This window comes from Pteronotus mesoamericanus, unplaced genomic scaffold (genome assembly GCF_021234165.1).
Source record: "Pteronotus mesoamericanus isolate MK-2021 breed Mesoamerican mustached bat unplaced genomic scaffold, CSHL_Meso_final contig_1230, whole genome shotgun sequence".
NCBI classification, from domain to species: Eukaryota; Metazoa; Chordata; class Mammalia; order Chiroptera; family Mormoopidae; genus Pteronotus; species Pteronotus mesoamericanus.
Window position 1 is genome coordinate 10,721 of NW_026555050.1, and position 17,528 is coordinate 28,248.

The 17,528-nt window shown below is 34.2% G+C and overlaps 1 protein-coding gene across 3 annotated transcripts in view; it reads left to right on the forward strand.

The window, feature by feature from the left end:
* Positions 1-633: 633 nt before the first annotated feature.
* The window catches only part of RAB3GAP1 (RAB3 GTPase activating protein catalytic subunit 1), a 105,586-nt gene continuing 88,691 nt past the window's right edge, over positions 634-17,528 (forward strand). For 2 of the 3 annotated variants that reach the window (XM_054587743.1, XM_054587751.1), the window contains exons 1-3: positions 640-681; positions 781-836; positions 4,723-4,798. In XM_054587743.1, coding sequence (XP_054443718.1) covers positions 664-681; positions 781-836; positions 4,723-4,798 — 150 coding nt within the window. In that variant the 5' untranslated portion in view covers positions 640-663. Of the gene's footprint in view, positions 682-780; positions 837-1,314; positions 1,451-4,722; positions 4,799-17,528 lie in introns of all 3 variants that reach the window. The other variant, XM_054587758.1, reaches the window with a different exon arrangement.

Consider the following 17,528-nt stretch of genomic DNA (forward strand, 5'->3'; position numbering starts at 1 on the left):
TGAAAAATTTCAGACCTAATGTAAGTAGAAAGTATAAATACACATATACATATCATTGACTTAAGCAATAACTACCCATAGCTAATCTTGATTTATTCCTATCCCCACCTATTTCCACCTCCCATTATTTTCAAGCAAATCCTGGACATGGTCTCATTTTATCTGTAAATACTTCAGTATGTGTTAATTGCTAGACAGAACACCTTCTGTTTCTTAAAATGAAGTGTTCATTTAACAGCACCGTGCTCTTCCCAGACTCTAGATACCCAGCATGATGATTTTTATTTCCTGGCTTAACCAAACTGTGTAAATTCTTTGAAGGAATGGGTGAGGGAAGGTGGCTATTAGAGCACACTGCTCAGTGCCCTGTAATTAACAGAGGGGATGAATAAAAAACTAAACGCGCTTTAGGTTCTTAATGCAATCATCCTAAGAATCCAGGGCCTTGTCTTACCTCTTAGCTTCGGTTTACTTCATGAACTCATAGTAAAATTACAAGTTCAAAGCATTTTTTTAAAAAAATGCATTTATTTCAGCCTGAGAAGACTTTTACAAGGATCAACAGGGGGCGGTGCTTCCGCAAGCCCTGGGCCCTTTCTTCCTCTCCTCGGCGCCGCACTCTTCTTCCCGGCAGCCCTAGCGCCCGTCCTGGCGGTCCGCAAGATGGCCGGCGACAGTGAGGTGAGGTGTTTGCTTCCTCCTATGCCTGTGTGTAAGTTTTCTCCTCCAACTCAGCGCTTCGGCGCTCAACCTCTTTCTTTTTTCTTTCCCATCCCGCAGCCCGAGTCCGAGGTATTTGAGCTCACGGACTTCACCACTGCTTCCGAATGGGAAAGGTGAGTGAGTCGTCTCATGGATTATCAGTCAGTACCTTGGGCCTTGGGCCGCTTCCCCAGCATAGGCAAACCACACAGACCACTGCGGTGGGGAAGGTAAGACCCAGAGGTCCCCGGGTCTCCGCCACCTTCCATTTCTGGTCAGCTGAAGGCCTCTTCTGCGTCTGGTGTCTGTCAAGCCCCGGCCTGCCGCCGGCAGCTAAACCCTCGAGACTCCTGCTCTCAAAGTTTCGTTTACTTTCACACCACTTTCCTTAGAGCTTCGATGTTGCCCCCACGCGCAAACAGTTTCTGTGGCTACCACTTCCGTACTGTTTTCATTTATGTTTAACTCGTTATCGTGAGCAATAAACTTCGCCGCAGCTTTTTTTCCCCCCCTCCTGTATAACATTGGGGTACCCTTTTAGGTGGAAACCTTCAGCGTACTTATGGTGGTGGTCCATCTGCCACACCCCCCCATTTCCATCCCGTCTTTTAGAACAACCTTTTAAAGTCTGCGTGGGACTTGGGAACGCTTTGATTCAAGTTTCACATTTCAGTGGGTAGTGCGCCCAGGCTTCCTCTACCTCTCCAACTAACTCCGTGGAACCACTGAAACTGTTGTGTCACTGAATGTAAGTGAAAGCCAAGTTTGTTTGTGGAGGAGTGATAGCTTAGATCGTGAAGTTTTGTGTTCAGTGTCACAGAAACCCTCTTGCTGTGTGGTTTTTGACTTTTAGTTAGCTTGCTGCAGTATTTTATAATCTTTCTGGTTGGGGGAGGAAATTTGTGGATGGTATGTCATTAGCTGACATAGGAAAATATAAAAGGTTCCTACTGGAATAATGGTTTGACCTCCGGTACATTCCAAAAAAAGAAAAGTCGGTAAGATAAAACGATACTGGCATGGCAGTGCTTTATTGAGCAGGTACTGTGTGTCCAGAATTATGCTGATGGAAGAGAACAAAAACAAAACATAAAATAGTTAAATTGTAAGCCAGCTGGTACTAACTATAAAAATAGTAGTTTAAATAAGGGTAATGTTGTGGATTAGGATTGTTGGAGATATTTTCATAGAAAAGAGAGAAAATGAGTTGGGCCTTGGAAGTAGTAAGTGCTTGCTAAGATATAAGAAGGTACTGAGGTAATTAGAGACAGGTTAAAACGAATCTTTGGGACTTAATGAAGAAGTATGTTACTGGAGTGAAGGTTATCTACTCAAGGGAAGTAACAAAGATTGATAAAGAAGATAGGACCAAGTTATGGACAGCCTCCAAAGCTATGTAAAGGAATCTCTAGATTTGGTTCTGTAATACCAGGGATTCTCAAACTTTAGTGTGCACCCGAAGCTTAGTTTCTGATTATGTCTGAGATGGACATCAGAATTTGCTTTTCTAACAAGTTCCCTCCCAGGTGATGTTGATATTGCTGGTGGGTCAGGAGAACACACTTAGAAAAAAGCCATTAAAGAACAATAGTGAGAGACACTTGATTTTAGAGTGGCAAAGTGATGTGAGAGTTGTTTCAGAAGATGAAATAAAACTAAGGCAAGTGATTCACTTTGATCCATAGTTAGGTTGGTGATTTGGAGACTGGAGAGAAAGGATAGAAGGGAGGATTGTAAGATATTTCAGATAAGATTTAGATAGATATATTTGATGAAATGTAAGAGTAGAAAGAAGCAAACATGGAACTGCAGTTTCTTTCCTGAAAGAATGAAGGTAAGAAGGTGGCAAAGTGAGAAGAGTGCAGTTACAGACCTGATGAATGTGAAATAATAATTTGATGTCTCCAAGGTAGTTAGAAAAATGTAACTTGAATCTTGGAGGATGGGAGTGGGAGTGAGGAAACATCAGAGCATGGAACGGAAAATAGTCACTTTCCCCAGCTAAATATTTGAAATATTCTGAAGTAGAATATTAAAATCCTTTAGCTCCCTGTATAGAAACAATTGTTAATATAGTTGTGAGAACTACCGCAAAGCAGGAAATTTGGTTATTGGCTTTTATGCCCTTGTCTGTAGAGTGAAACTAGTGTTTTGATTCATGGGAAGATGTTAAGACTTTGGAGTCTCTTAAACTTGGAGTTCAATGTTCGAATGAAAAGTTCTGGTCAGTATGTTATGAGCCATACAGTTTAGTGAGAGGACTGACTAGAAGCCCATACTCTTTATCATTTGTCCATTGAAGAAATATTTATTGAGTGCCCATATTTCAAGAACAATTCAGGACATTAGGGATGTGGTAGTCAATAAAAACAGATGATTCTGGCTCTTACTGAATGTACAGTATAGTGGAAGAGATAGACATGAATCAAATAATAATAGAAATGCGTCTGTAATTACAAGAAGAGCTGAGAAGGGGAATAAACCTGTTCTTATAGGAGCATACAGCCATTAGACCTAATATAGAATGAGGTGTCAGAGGAAATGAGCCTTCATCTGAGATCTGGGGAGCTTTGAGGGATAGTTATTGAATTTTTCTAGTCAAATCTCAATACTTCAGGATAGAGTCCAGTAGTAGAATTAAAATGAAAGAAAAATCACCTGTAATTCTACCGCCATTAGAGAGCTACTATTAATATTTTGAGAAAATTTCTCCCAATCTACATGCGTTGTAAATTTTTTGTATCAAACCATATTGCTACTACTATAATTTAACATATGAACATTTATTTCCTCAAATGGTCTTTAAAATATGACTACTAATAGGTATATATTATTCCATTGAATGGCTATACCAACTGTTTGCTGCAATTGGACATTAAGATGGTTTCTTTTTTTTTTTTTACCTTTATAAATAAGTGCGTTGCGCATTTCACATGCCGGTTTTTGCTCGCATATGGATACTTTTATTATTAAAGTTTTATTCCTTTTTAAAAACATGTTAACTTAGTTCTACAGCACCCATTTCCAAAACTGATAATGGCCAAACTGATAATGGCCTTTTCACTGAATACCCCCCTGCAAAGTGAATTAGTGTATTAATGCCTTCAGTTTTAAAGAGGAATTACTTAGAAGTTTCAGTTGATTCATAAAAAGTGATTTATCATTACCATCTTAACAGAAATGTAACTATTAATATGTAACATTACTGAAGAAAAAACCTGATGCCTTATATTTTGACTAGAAGTAACATACTAGCATTACTATGTAGATGTTTTAGGAGAGCAGTGTTGTTATATTGCATCATACTTTTACATGAAAGAAGTCAGCTTCTTAGAGTAATTACAAGCCTTCTGAAAGTGTCTTTTAATATGTATTTAACATTACTGATATATTATAACAGGTTTAATTTGCTGATATTGAGCATATTGTTTGTTAAATTTTTTTTAACAGGTCTGCTTGATCATTAGATTTAAAGATTAACGAATAATTATAAAATCTATTAGTTTTTCCTTAAAGCTGACAAATGTACTTGAGTGTTCTTGCCAGCTGTTCCCAGTGCTCTCAAATAATGTTTTCTTTGGGATAAATAGGAGGGAATTCCTTAATCTTTAAAGGAAAAGTTAAATAAATAGATCATTTGTTTTGAGGATAAGAAAGAGATTATGAGTTACATGATTATCTTTAATAGTATCATGTTAGTCTGTCAGTTTTTACTTCCCTATCAAATTTATTCATTTTATTTAGACAGTTTCATTAATTCTTAATTTATATTTTATAGTAGGCAGAATGCCCTTGTTGGGTAAGCAGTAGATTTAAAAATCAAAATCTAAGAATTCTTGGGTTACAGAAAATTATTACCACTTTTATTCCATATTGATAAATTAGACTAACAATACTGAACTTATGGAGACTTCTCTGATAAAAAAATGTTAAATATAAAAACACTTTCTAAAAGAATTGTAAAACAGTAGTAAAAAATATGCAGTTACATATTTAGAAAGTTTTTTTGCTCCATCCTAGGTTTATTTCCAGAGTTGAAGAAGTCTTAAATGATTGGAAACTCATTGGAAACTCATTGGGAAAGCCACTTGAAAAGGTCAGATCTATTTGCTGGTGTCTCTAAATCAGTATTTACTTTGAAACATGTATTTTTAGGCTTTTTGCTGCATTTGGTACATTTGAGTTACTTGTTTTTTAAGTTATGTATCATCTATGAACATAAAATGCTATTTGGAAGAATTTGGATTTGAATCTGTGGCAAATAATATGTGTAAGGCTTTTGTGAACTGTTTTTTAAATAAAATTTTATATGTATAATGTCATTCTTTGTGAGTGATTTTGTTTTTCCTAACATTTACTTCTCTCTTTCCTCCTCCCTTAGAATTTTAGAAAACCTTTTCAAAAATTTTTAGTTGGTCAGAGAAACATTGCAATTACCAACTTCTTGGTAGAATATTTTGCTTAACTAATGAAAAATTTTGGTCTTAACAATCAACTGACTGTCATTAGCAGCTATTTTATTCAATTTTTGTATTTTACAATACCACTAATAATAGTTCTCCTCATCTTCATCCCACCCCAGCCTTTTTAACCTCATAGATGTTTTGAGTATAATAATGAAAAAATATTCAAAATTGAGGTGGGACTTTAATTCTATAATCTAAGGTACTGTCAGTTTTACTCATAAACTATGCCCAAATGTTTACTAAAGCATGTACTCTGAAAATAAATCTAGATTTTTCTGTATTTTGGTGAAGGGAACTAACAGTTTGATTTAGGCTTATGTAGATACTTCGTTTGTTAGATAAATTCTTTTGAAGTAGAATTGATTATGTTTGTTATAAATCTGTTTTAACTGCAGTTTACCCCTTTGTAAGGAACTCTTAGTTCTCAATATTAGCTAGGTTTTTTCACCTTAATGGTGATATTAACAGAATTTGAGACTATCAAAGCATTAGGATATATTTCTTTAGCTACATGAATAAGAGTAGAAAAAGTAACACTTTACATAGAAATCATATTTAAAGATCTGAAATATATAGAGTAAATTGGTTTGCTATATTAAAATATTACATTTTGAAATAAAATGTGAAGCCCTCAATCACAGATCATTTATTCCACTTGAAACAAATATAAAACAACAATTGACATAGATGTCAATAAGACTGAAGGCAAAACAAGCTGGTTATAACTGGAATGGGAAATGATTTGCATCACCAAAAAGAGAGCTAAATTGGATATTTGTAAGTTCTGATACTCCTCAATTCTGTGATTTATACATACTTACTAAGTACCGGCTGTGTGCCAGATCTGAAGACAAAGTGAGCAAGATCCATGTGGCCATGGAACATAAATTCTCCTAAGAGAAGTAATAAGTAAAAAAATAAGATTAAAATTTTAGAGCTAAATTCAGTTTTGGAATATAAGTTGGGTAATGTGTTCAAAGTAGGTAGCATTGCTGACACAGGTAGTAGGGGCTTACAGAATTGTAAATTATAGATCACAGTAAATAAAAGGAGATGGAAAACATGAAGAGATTTCAAGATGAACTGTAACTATGATGAATAAGATTCAAGAACGTATAAAGGACAGGGATTATTCAGCATAGAAAAGGAAGTTAGAGAATGCTTTTATAGGATATTTTAATTTTATGTGAAGGACAGTGATTACCAATACTCTTCATTGAGGGAAAATTAAGAAAAATTATTTTTAAAAAACCTTTAATGAAAAATTGTAAACAAAATAATTTAATGAACCTGCATGTGCCTGTCACCCAGTTTCAATAATTAATATTCTACCATTTCTTGTTTCAGTGGTACCTCTATCACCTCCCCATCCCCACTAGATTTATTTAATGATTGGTTTTTTGGGGGGTAAAATTCACATACATTGTAATGCACAAAACTGCTTACTTTTGACAAATATTTACATCAGTTTAATGCTCCTCAGTCAAGGTACTGGGCATTTTGTTCACCCCAGAAATGTCTCAGTGACCCTTTTCAGTTAATTCCCATGCTCCTCACCCATGGCCCCCAGGCATTTACTGTTCTCCCCAACTTTTAAATCATAGATTGCTTTTGCCTGCTCTAGAATTTCATACATATGACATCATATAGCATATACTTTTTGTGCCTGTTTTTATAAACATAATAAATAGTTTTGACATTTATTCCAGGTTATTGCATGTAACTGTTTTGAATGAATATACCACAAATTGTTGCACTTGTTGACAGACATGGGCTATGATGAGTAAAGCAGAACATTCTTGTATGAGGCCTTTTGTAGACATACATTTTAATTTCTCTTGGGTAAATACTTAGGAGTGGATATATAGGGTCATAAGATAGTGTATACTTAACTGTAAGAAACTTCAGAAGCATTTTGTACCATTTTACCCACCCTCTCCTCCCATTCCCACAATTAAGTATACGAGAGTTTGGGTGGTTCCATAATTCTCATCAACAGTTGGTACTCAGTCTTATAAATTTCTGGTGTTGGAATTTATTAACCACTTTTAGTATTGACCATTTTTTTCATGGGCTTATTAGCTATTTGTATGTCTTCGTGAAATATTTATTCATTTTTTTTGTTCATGTTTTTTGTCCATGTTTTAAGCTGAGCTGAGTTGTGGGAGTCTCTTAATTCTATATATTCTGCTTTTAAGTCTTAACCCAGTAGTTTTGCTGGGTTTTGAAGACATTCTTTCCATGCTTTCTTCTAGAAGCTTTATCAGTTTAGCTTTTATTTAGGTCTGTGATCCATCTTGAACTAATATTTTATATGATGTGTGGTAGGGAGCCAAGGTTCAATTTTTTAATTATATTTTATTGGTTATGCTAATAAAGTCCCAGTTTTTCCCCCTTTTCTCTCTTCCACCTAGCACTCCCCACTCCTTCAGGCAATCCCCAAGGCTTCAATTTTTACATATGGATATCCTATGTATTCTAGAATATTCTGGGGGACAAAACACTTTTTTGTCCATTTAATTATGTTGTTGCCTTGTCAGACAGTTGACCTAGGGGATTACCTTCTGGGCTCTATTCTTCTCCATTAATCTATTTGACTATCCTGATGTTACTCAGTTGTCCTGACTGCTGTAATTTAGGGTTTCCCAGTCTAGAAATCAGTGAAATTTTGGTGAGACTGTTGTGGGGCTGTATTGTGGAGTATATGATGTCTAGTAATACCCCTGGCCTCTACCTACTAGATGCTAGTAGCACCCACCCAATGATGACAACCAAAAATGTATCTAGTCATGGCTAAATGTCCCCTGGAGGGCAAATTGCCCCTCATTGAGAACCACTTGAAGGGCTCTATAGTAAGCCTTGAAGTTAGTGTAAATTCTGTAGCTTTTGTTATTTTCCCGAGATTGTTTTGTCTATTCTAGGTCCTTTATGTTTCCATTATCAATTTTAGAATGAACTTGTCAGTTTTCTGTAAAAAGAATGAGTATGCTGGGACTATGATTGGGATTGTGTTGAATTTATAGATTACTTTTGAGGAGAAGTGACATTTGGCAGTCTTGAAGCTTCTAGTCATGAGCATGGCACATCTCTTTAAGTCATCTTTAATTTTTCTCAGTGTTTTACAGTTTTTAGTGGAGGTCTTGTATATCTTTTGTTAAATTTATTACTAAGTGCTTTACGTTGTATGATGCACTTGTAAATGGAATTGTTTCTTAATTTCCTTTTCTAGTTTGTTGCAAGTGCATAAACATAATAAAATTTTACGTGTTGACTTTGTATCTAGATAGATGCAAAGATTCATAATTTTTTGTTAAATTTTCTGCATTTTCTCCATTCATAACCGTATTGGCTGTCAATAGGGACAGTTTTACCTCTTTTTCAATTTTTTTTAACTTTTCTTTCTCATTGTCATTGCACTAACCACTAAAATGTTAAATAGAACTGTTGAAAGTGGACAACCAGCCTTCTTTGAAGTGGTGGAGGGGAAATTTTCAGTACTTCAGCGCTCAGGATTGTAGTATTTTCATAGGTGTCCTTTATAACAATGAGGAAATCCTTTTCTTAGTTTGCTGAAAGTTTTCTATCATGAATGAGAATTTATTAAAATCTTATTCTTTATCTATTGAGATAATCATAGGTTTTTTTTTATTCTCTGAATATGGTAATTTATGTTGGAATAAAAATTTCCTTATTGTGAAATATATGTAAAAATGACCATTTTAACCATTATGTGTAAAATTCATTGGCATTAAGTATTTCACATTGTTTAAGTTTTTTTCAATCCAAACTGAATTCTGAAGCTCTGTACTCTTTAAACAATTACTTCCTCTTTCCTCCTCCAGGGCCCAGATAACCAACCACTCTCCTATTCTTTTTCTATGAATTTCACTACTTTAGGTATCTCGTGTAGGTGGGATCATACAGTATTTGTCAATTTGTGCCTAGCTTGTTTCACTAAGCTTGTGTTTGAGGTTCATCCATGTTGTAGCATATGTCCTTTTCAAGACTGAATAATACTCCATTGCATGATTTTTGTTAATCCATTTGTTCATCTGTTGATGGACATTGGGTTGTTTCCACTATTTGGCAATCAGGAATAACACTGCTGGGAGTATGGTTGTACACATATCTCTTTGAGTCCCTGCTTTCAGTCCTTTTGGGTATATACGCAGAAGTGGAATTCCTGGATCATATAATTTTTATTTTTAATTTTTTAAAGAATTGCCATACTTTTGGCTGGCTACAAATTCTGTTTATCTGAAAATATCATTTTTTAAACCTTGTTTTTGAAGGACAGTTTTGCTGAAGCATTGTGGCTTGACATTTTTTTCCCAAGTTCTTTAAAGATGTGGTTACACCCTGGCTGGTGTGGCTTAGTGAATTGAGCGCTGGCCTGTGAGCCAAAGGGTCACTGGTTCGATTCCCAGTCAGGGCACATGTCTGGGTTGCAGGCGAGGTCCCCAGTAGGGGTGTGTGAGAGGCAACCACACATTGCTGTTTCTCTTCCTCTCTCCCTCTCTTCCGCTCTGTCTAAAAATAAATAACTTTAAAAATATCTTTAAAAAATTGGTTACAATTTCTTCAGCTCTCTATAATTTCTGATGAGAAATTAGGTTTATTCATATTTTTGTTCTATTTTGGCATTTTTCTCTGGCTGCTTTCAATTTTTTTTTCTTCTATGTAAGCTAACTACAATATGCGTAGTTGTTTTCTTTGTTAATACTGAATATTTAAATTTTTTGTTTTTCATCAAATTAGGGAAGTCTGGGTATTACTGCTTCAAATCTTTTCTTGCCCCATTCTACACTTTTTCTGTGACTTAAGCTAAATTTATCTTTGACCTCTTACTACTAATGTTTGATAGGCCTACGTCTCCCAAGTCCCTACTGCCTTAGAGTTTTTTTCTCTTAGATAATTTCTCTTGAGTTACCTTTGAGTTAGTTCATTTACTCTGTCTTGTGCTGTCTCCAGATTACTGTTAAGCCCATCTGAGCTATTTTCCAGTTCAGTTATTTTAGTTTTTTAGGTATAGAATTTCTATTTCGTTCCATTTATAATTTCCAATTCTCTGAGGTTTCTCATCTCTGAATTTGTTCTCGAACAGAATTATTATAGCTAGTGTAAAGCCATTGCAACACCAGGGCCTTCTTGGATATAGAAGTTGACTGTATTCTTTTGAGTTAAGTACAGGTCACACTATCCTGGCTTTTTAAAAAAAATTTTTTTGTTGTGGTGGTATCAGTAATTTCTTAATTTTATAGTTGTATTTTGGGTGAGATATGGTGACTTGATTCTGTAGTGGTCCTTTGGAGAGTATTTTTGTTTGTTTGTTTTCTCTATTCTCTTGGTGGTGACAGCAGCTGAAATCTTTTATTTCTTTTACTCTCCTACTTTTCACTGTATCCTGGAGTCTACTGCATGTGCATGGTTTAGCAGATAGCTAAGATTTGAGACAATTTATATGCAAATTTTGGGGCTTATTCCCTGTTGGCTTCTAGAATTTACACCTTGCCTTTAGAACTTCCTTGCCATCTTTGAACTTTGTCTTCTGTTGCTTAAATCCAGTAAAGTTCCATCACTCTGTGGCCCTGAGTTGTGCACAGATTAGAGTGCCCTTAGATCAGCAATTCTCATGTGTTGTGTGAGGAGCCCTGTTGCTCCCTCGAGAGCTGTTCAGGGGTTGAAAAGGACTTCTCTTTTCCAACTATGTAATTTTATGTAATGTATTATGGTGAAAAAATTGAGGATTAATCTGAGATAGAGAAGAGTCTCTTAAGGTGTTTTTAGTTGTTATTTCTTAGGGGATTTTTTATATTTAAAATTTTTTGCTTGCCATGTAGTTATAGCAAAATTGTCAGTGTCATAAATAAAATTTTTAATATGTATCGTGAATTGCACTTTGACCTTTAATTTGTATGGGATGTATGCCACTAAAACAAATAGAACTACACAAAAATATTTCTAAAGAAAATATAAAGGACCTAACCAAAACCATCTGCTCACTTATTTTAGGCTTTTTATTATTATGTAATCTCTCTACAACATAACTCTAAAGAGTTAACATAAATCTTCTATGTGAGCTATTCATAAATTAATACTCAATTCTGTTAAATGATGCACTTAAATTCTGCCAGTTGGCTTGATATAGATCACATTTTGTTAATAACAGATGTGACAAAAAATATTTTTAGCAAAAAATTAACTATGGTCATTTATGGGAGAATTTGCGATTACATCACTATTGCTGTAACTTTTTTTTTTCCATCAGAGTGTGATTCAAAACCATTTTACTAATAGGTAATTTGCTAATTCATTTATCAGATACATAACACATTGCCTGGTATGTACTCAACAAATGTTTGCTGATTGACCCCCAGAATACCTAATTAACTCCCTAAACTTGTTGTGTTCCTTTTCTGTAAAATATACGGTGTACATATTTAATTGCTTGGAGTTTTGTTAAAATGTGATGATGGTGGCATTTTTAAAAATACTAAAGGTACCAAGTCTTTTTTTCTGCATGGCCTGGTACATTTTAAAGTACTTAACTATAATTTCTCTGCATTTAGCTTTGTAAGTAACTCTTTTCTTTACATTATGATTTTATCTTTTTTCCTCCCTTGACTAATTTTTTTCCTTTTTTCTTCTTTGATTATGGATTACTAATTTGATTTTTTCACCTTGTAATGAAATTTTTATATACTGCAATTGTAAGTCTAATGGATGAGTCATTTTCTAAAAATTTCTTTGTAAAAATGGCTGGTGAAAATTTTGATTGGATTTTTCCATAAAGGGGAAATGTTTAAAATATATTTTCAGAATAGTACACAAACACTAAATTTTTCTCCTTATTTCTGGAGGTATGTTATAAAAGTCTTTTTTTTAAGTACTTGCTATTGTTCAGTTATTTTATTTACTTATGTTTTATTCATACATTTATGTAGTTCCTACTGTGCACCAGGAATTGTTCCCTTACTTTCTAGTTATTAAAACAACCTTTTCTCTTTTCATTCCCTCCTTTCTAGATTGTTAAATTCTTTATCTCTTTACTCCATAGTCATTTTTTCTCCAGCTCTCAGCTATTAGTATTTTTGTGTTCCTTTCTCCACGAAATGTACAACTGATGACTTGAAGTTGTTTAGTCAGTTAATCCCAAGTTAGATCTCTTAACTCAGTTATTTAAGAAAATTATAATGGAAGTTAGGTTTTATCCTGTTAGAATTAAATCATTTTAAAGGATAAATAGCTCTTTGTGGACAGAGGGACTTCACCATCATATTTAATAGGAGTTCCTAAGCAAGAGTTTGGGTCTTTTAAAATTATATATGTGATTAATTTTTAATGTGAATATGCATGACTTTTTTGGGAGATGGTCCAGAGCTTTCAGCACATACTTAAAAGAGCATGTAACTCAAAAAAGTTTAAATAAAAACTACTGTTTAAATTTTTGTTTTGTGGCCTGTTGACTGAAAGGTCACCGATTTAATTCCCAGTCTGGGCATATGCCTGGTTTGGGGGTGTGTGAGAGGCAACCAATTGATGTATCTTTTCCACAACGATGTTTCCCTTCCTTTCTCTCTCTGTAAAAGTAAATAAATAAAATCTAAATTTTTTAAAATTTTATTTTGTATGCATTTATTTAAAAAAATATTTTGGTGAAATACATGTCCAAAGAGTTCCTTGAAAACAAACTCTGGAACAGTTTGTATGATGAGGACAACAGGTCTTTGTGGAAAGCATAGCTTACTCTCATATAGAGGACTAAAAATTTTTAAGTTGGTGAAATTTGACCTTATCCTTTTACCTCTTTAGCCTTTTTCCATTTTTTGGTATCCTGGCCCTTGTGACTCACAGCCGCAAGTTTTGCCATCCAGCTCTACCCTTCAGTATCGAATGCTCTGAAATTACCTAATTCTTTCCTTTTTTTCCTTTTTCTACCTCCATCTCCAAAATAAAAGACTAATCTCACTTGGTTAAGTAATGTTTTACTAATTTTTAAAAAAATGTTTGAGATGATAATCCTTGACCTTATAAATTATTTTGGTTTCACATTTTACTAAAATGCTAGAAGAAAAATAAAAATGAAGTCAAAATTGTTATTCTAAGCAGAGTTACTTATCCTAGCAGTGATTAAAGTTATTCACAGAAACTGCTTTTGGGCTCCTAGCCTGAATTCCTTTCCACTGTTTAGTCCTCAAGTTTTTAATACTTTGAAAAGAGTGCTTGTGGACTTTCAGAAAAATGTTACAAAAGTAATTAAACATTTTAAAATTGTATACAGAAATATTTGGGAGCAAGATAATATGTCATATGACCTAGAAGCTTGTCCTGTGGAGTTAGTTACACCAAATTGTTTCCTCTGTTGTTTCCATTTTCTGTTGTTGAACCCCGAATCCTTTCATTAAAAATTTAAAAACCTTGAATTACAGAATGATGTAACCAAATCAAATGTATGTATTAAAAATGTGATAGTTCCTTTCTCATCATTTCTCTTCCACCCACCTACTTTACAGCACTAAGAACTTAAAAAAAATTTTTTTAATCCTCACTCGAGGATATGTTTATCCATTTTGGGGTGGGGTAGGGTGGGGGAGAAGAATGAGCACTAGAGAGAGAAACAGCACCGTGAGAAACATTGATCAAGTTACCTCTCATACGCAACCTAGGTGTGTGACCTGACCAGGAATCCAACCTGCAACCTTTCTGTGCAAGTAATGATGCTCCAACCAACTGAGTCACTCAGCCAGAGCTGAACTAACAACTTAACAGTTTGTTCTAACACCATTTAAAAAAAAAAAGATATGTATATATCTTTAAAAGGGAAGATTTGTCATTTGTTAAATGAACAATGTTTTAAATATATTTGTTAGGTTTTGTATTCATATGACGTGCTACTTAAATGTAGAGTTTATATCACACTCCTGTTCAAAGTATCTCAAATACGACTTTACTCAACATATCTATTCCTGAACTGAATTTCTACAAATAAAAAAAATTTGTTTACACCTAAGGAATCTAAAACAAAATAAAACAAAAAAGGATGATTTGTTAGCTGCCTTTTTAGAAAAACTTTGTATTTTGTTGGTTTCTTTCCAAGCCGGGACATAGACATCTAATTATTGAATGCTTGAATTGTAATCCATTGACTATGTGGCTATATCATCATGTGTTTATGCATATTCCTATGAAGGATATTTAGTTTACAGTTTTTGCAGTTATAGTACTGGAATAGTAAGCATTATTATACATACATTTGCATACTTATGGAATATTTCTGCAACAGATTTCTAAAAGTAGAATTACCAGGCCAAAGGGGATGTGATTTTTATTTTTGATAGGGCCTTATTTTCCACCAAATTGATTAAATGTACTTATTTTCTCCTCACATATGGCATATGGAAGCACCCATTTCCTCATTCCTCCAACACTGTTTTCATCAATGTGAGAGACTCAAACTATCTAATATTTATTTATATTTTCCTGAACACTGGTGAGATTGAGTCTTTCTTCATGTTTGTTAGACACCAGAATTTCCCTTTCGATTGCTTATTATATACACTGGCCAGTATTCTGCTATCTTACTGAATTATAGAAGGGCTTTTATGTTTTTATTAACATTAATTCTCTGTTGCATATGATTTCCCCAGTGTGTCAGTTTTTTAAAATTTGAATGTCTTTTGTCTTACAAAGTTTATATGTATATTTTTACTGAAATGCATAATAAAAATTTATCCTTTTAAGCATTAAGTGTATAGTTCAGTGGTATTTAATATATTCACGTTGTGCAGTGATTATCACAATCCACATCCAGAACTTTCTTTAGCATCCCAAACTAAAACTGTACCCACTCACTAGGCAATAGCAACCTCATGTAAGAGAAATCATATAATATATATCCTTTTGTGTCTGGCTTGTTTCACTTAGCGTAATGTCTTCAAGGTTCCTGCATGTTACAGCATGAGTCAGAATTTCCTTCCTTTTTAGGGCTGAATAATATTCCATTGTATGTATATACGATATTTTGTTGATCCATTCATTTGTCAATGGACAGACATTTGGGTTGCTTCCACCTTTTGGCTATTGCAAATAATGTTTCTACGAACATGGGTGTACAAATATCTGTTTGAGTCCTTGCTTTCAGTTCTTTTGGGTGTATATCCAGAGTGGAATTCCTGAATCATGTTTAATTTTTGAAGTTTTTGAAGAACCACCATATTCTCCATAGCAGCTGCACCATTTTACATTTTCACCAGCAATGCACAGGTTTCCAATTTCTTCCCACCCATACCAACAAACAGGAAACAAAAGGCTGATCCTTTTGTTTCCTGTTTGTTTGTTTTTTATAGAAGCTATCCTAATGGGTATGAAATAATTATATTGTTGTGGTTTTGATTTGCATTTCCATAATGATTAATGATATTACGTATCTTTTCTTGTGCTTCTTGGCAATTTGTGTATCTACTATGGAGATCATTTTGCTCTTTTTTTTTTTAAGTTGTAAGATTTCTTTAATGTATTCTGAATATTCATCCTTTATCTGTTATATGATTTGGAAATACTTTCTCCTGTCCTGTGTGTTGCCTTTTCACTCTGTAGACACTGTCCTTTGATGCACAAAAGCTTTTGATTTTAATGAAAGCAAATTTACTTATATTTTCTTTTGTTGACTATGCTTTTGGTGTCATGTTTAAGAAATCATTGTCAATTCCAATGTCATGGAGCTTTACCCTATATTTTCTAAAAAAGAGATTTATGTTTAGAATTTTAATACATTTTGAGTTAATTTTTGTATGTGGAGTAAGATAAGGGTTTAAATTTTTAAGTAGTCTCCTTTTATGACTTCTAGATTCCATGTACAAAGGGCCTCATGACCCTAAGATTATATAATTATGCTTCTCTGTTTTTCTAATATTTACTAGTCCTTCTAAATAAATTTTCTTTTAACATTATAAATGTAGGATTAAGTTACATTCATTGGGTTTTAAATTGTGAATGTCTTTGTCTCCAAGTTTAACCAAATGGCAGGAAAGTGAAAAAGGTGTATCTCATGGCAGCTTATTTCCAAGTTTCTGGCTTTTTGCTTCTAGCAACTACTCAAGGTTTTATACTCCCCATTTTCTCCTTTCCTTTCAGGTATTTTAAAGGTCTGCAGATATTTTTAGAATTAGTCTGAGATTCCCACAATTGCTACTTTAGGTTGGGCCTTGTCCTAATTGACCATCAATCTCTAGTTGTTGCTCTAAATCTAAAACAGAGCCCACTGTGTCAGTTCTCCATATTTGTGGCCTTTTTTTCTATTAGACCTAGCCATCTTACCCATAACACTGAATAACATTTTGGATGACATTATGTAACTTAGATTCTAAGTATTTGTGTAAGGGCCAGCTTCTATAGTAATTTGGAACTTTTTACATTACTTCTGATTTTTTGTATAATAATACAATGGCTAAATGTTGAGTGCTTAGTATACACTAGGCACTTATTAAGCACTGTTTATCATCTCATTTAATCTTCAAAAACGCTTCTAGGAAATGGATACTATTATCATTATTCCCATTTTAAAGATGAAAATTGAGGCACTGATAGGAAAATAACTTGCCCAAGATTACTTAGCTAATAATAGAGCTCTCTGTGAACCTAAGAGATCTGTCCTGAGATCCAGTCTCCCAGTATGATCAATCACTGGGCATGACCTTTTTGCTCACTTCTTCCTGCTTTCATTTTCCCTATCTCACCTCTTTCCCATTTCTTCTTTCCTTCCAGAAGAATTTTCCTAAACTGATACTGTCACTATATTACAAGCCTTCACAGAAGCCTTTGGTTGTTCTCCACTGCCTACCGGGTAAAGTGTAAACTCACAGGCATCTGTGCCAGGTCTCTCTCTACTTTCTCCACCTGTTTTTCTCTTTTCCCATGTAACAGCAATTTCTAACCTTTTTAACCTCATGGAACACGTAAACTACTTACTAAAATTTGGTGGCACACCAAAAAATAAATTTTTTGCCAATCTGACAAAAAAAAACCAAGTATAATTTTGATGCATTTACACCGAAGAGCCGTTGTTGTGTTGTCCATTTTTTATTTGACAGTCTAAGGGAAAAGAGGTCAGTGCCCCTGACTTAATAGTCAGGTATCACATGTTTTAAAAATTCTTGCGGTACACCAGTTGTAAATTGCTGCCCTATAGGAAACTTAAGCTGAATTGGGCTATTTGTTCCCGAATTTGACATCCAGTTTTTTGCCCCAGGCCCTTGTCTCTATTTTCTTAACTAAAGGTTAATTGGAATTCAGTTTTCTGAATGACTATTTCTGACTCACTAAGCTGGCATTTATACAACCATCTCTTTTCTGAACCGTATA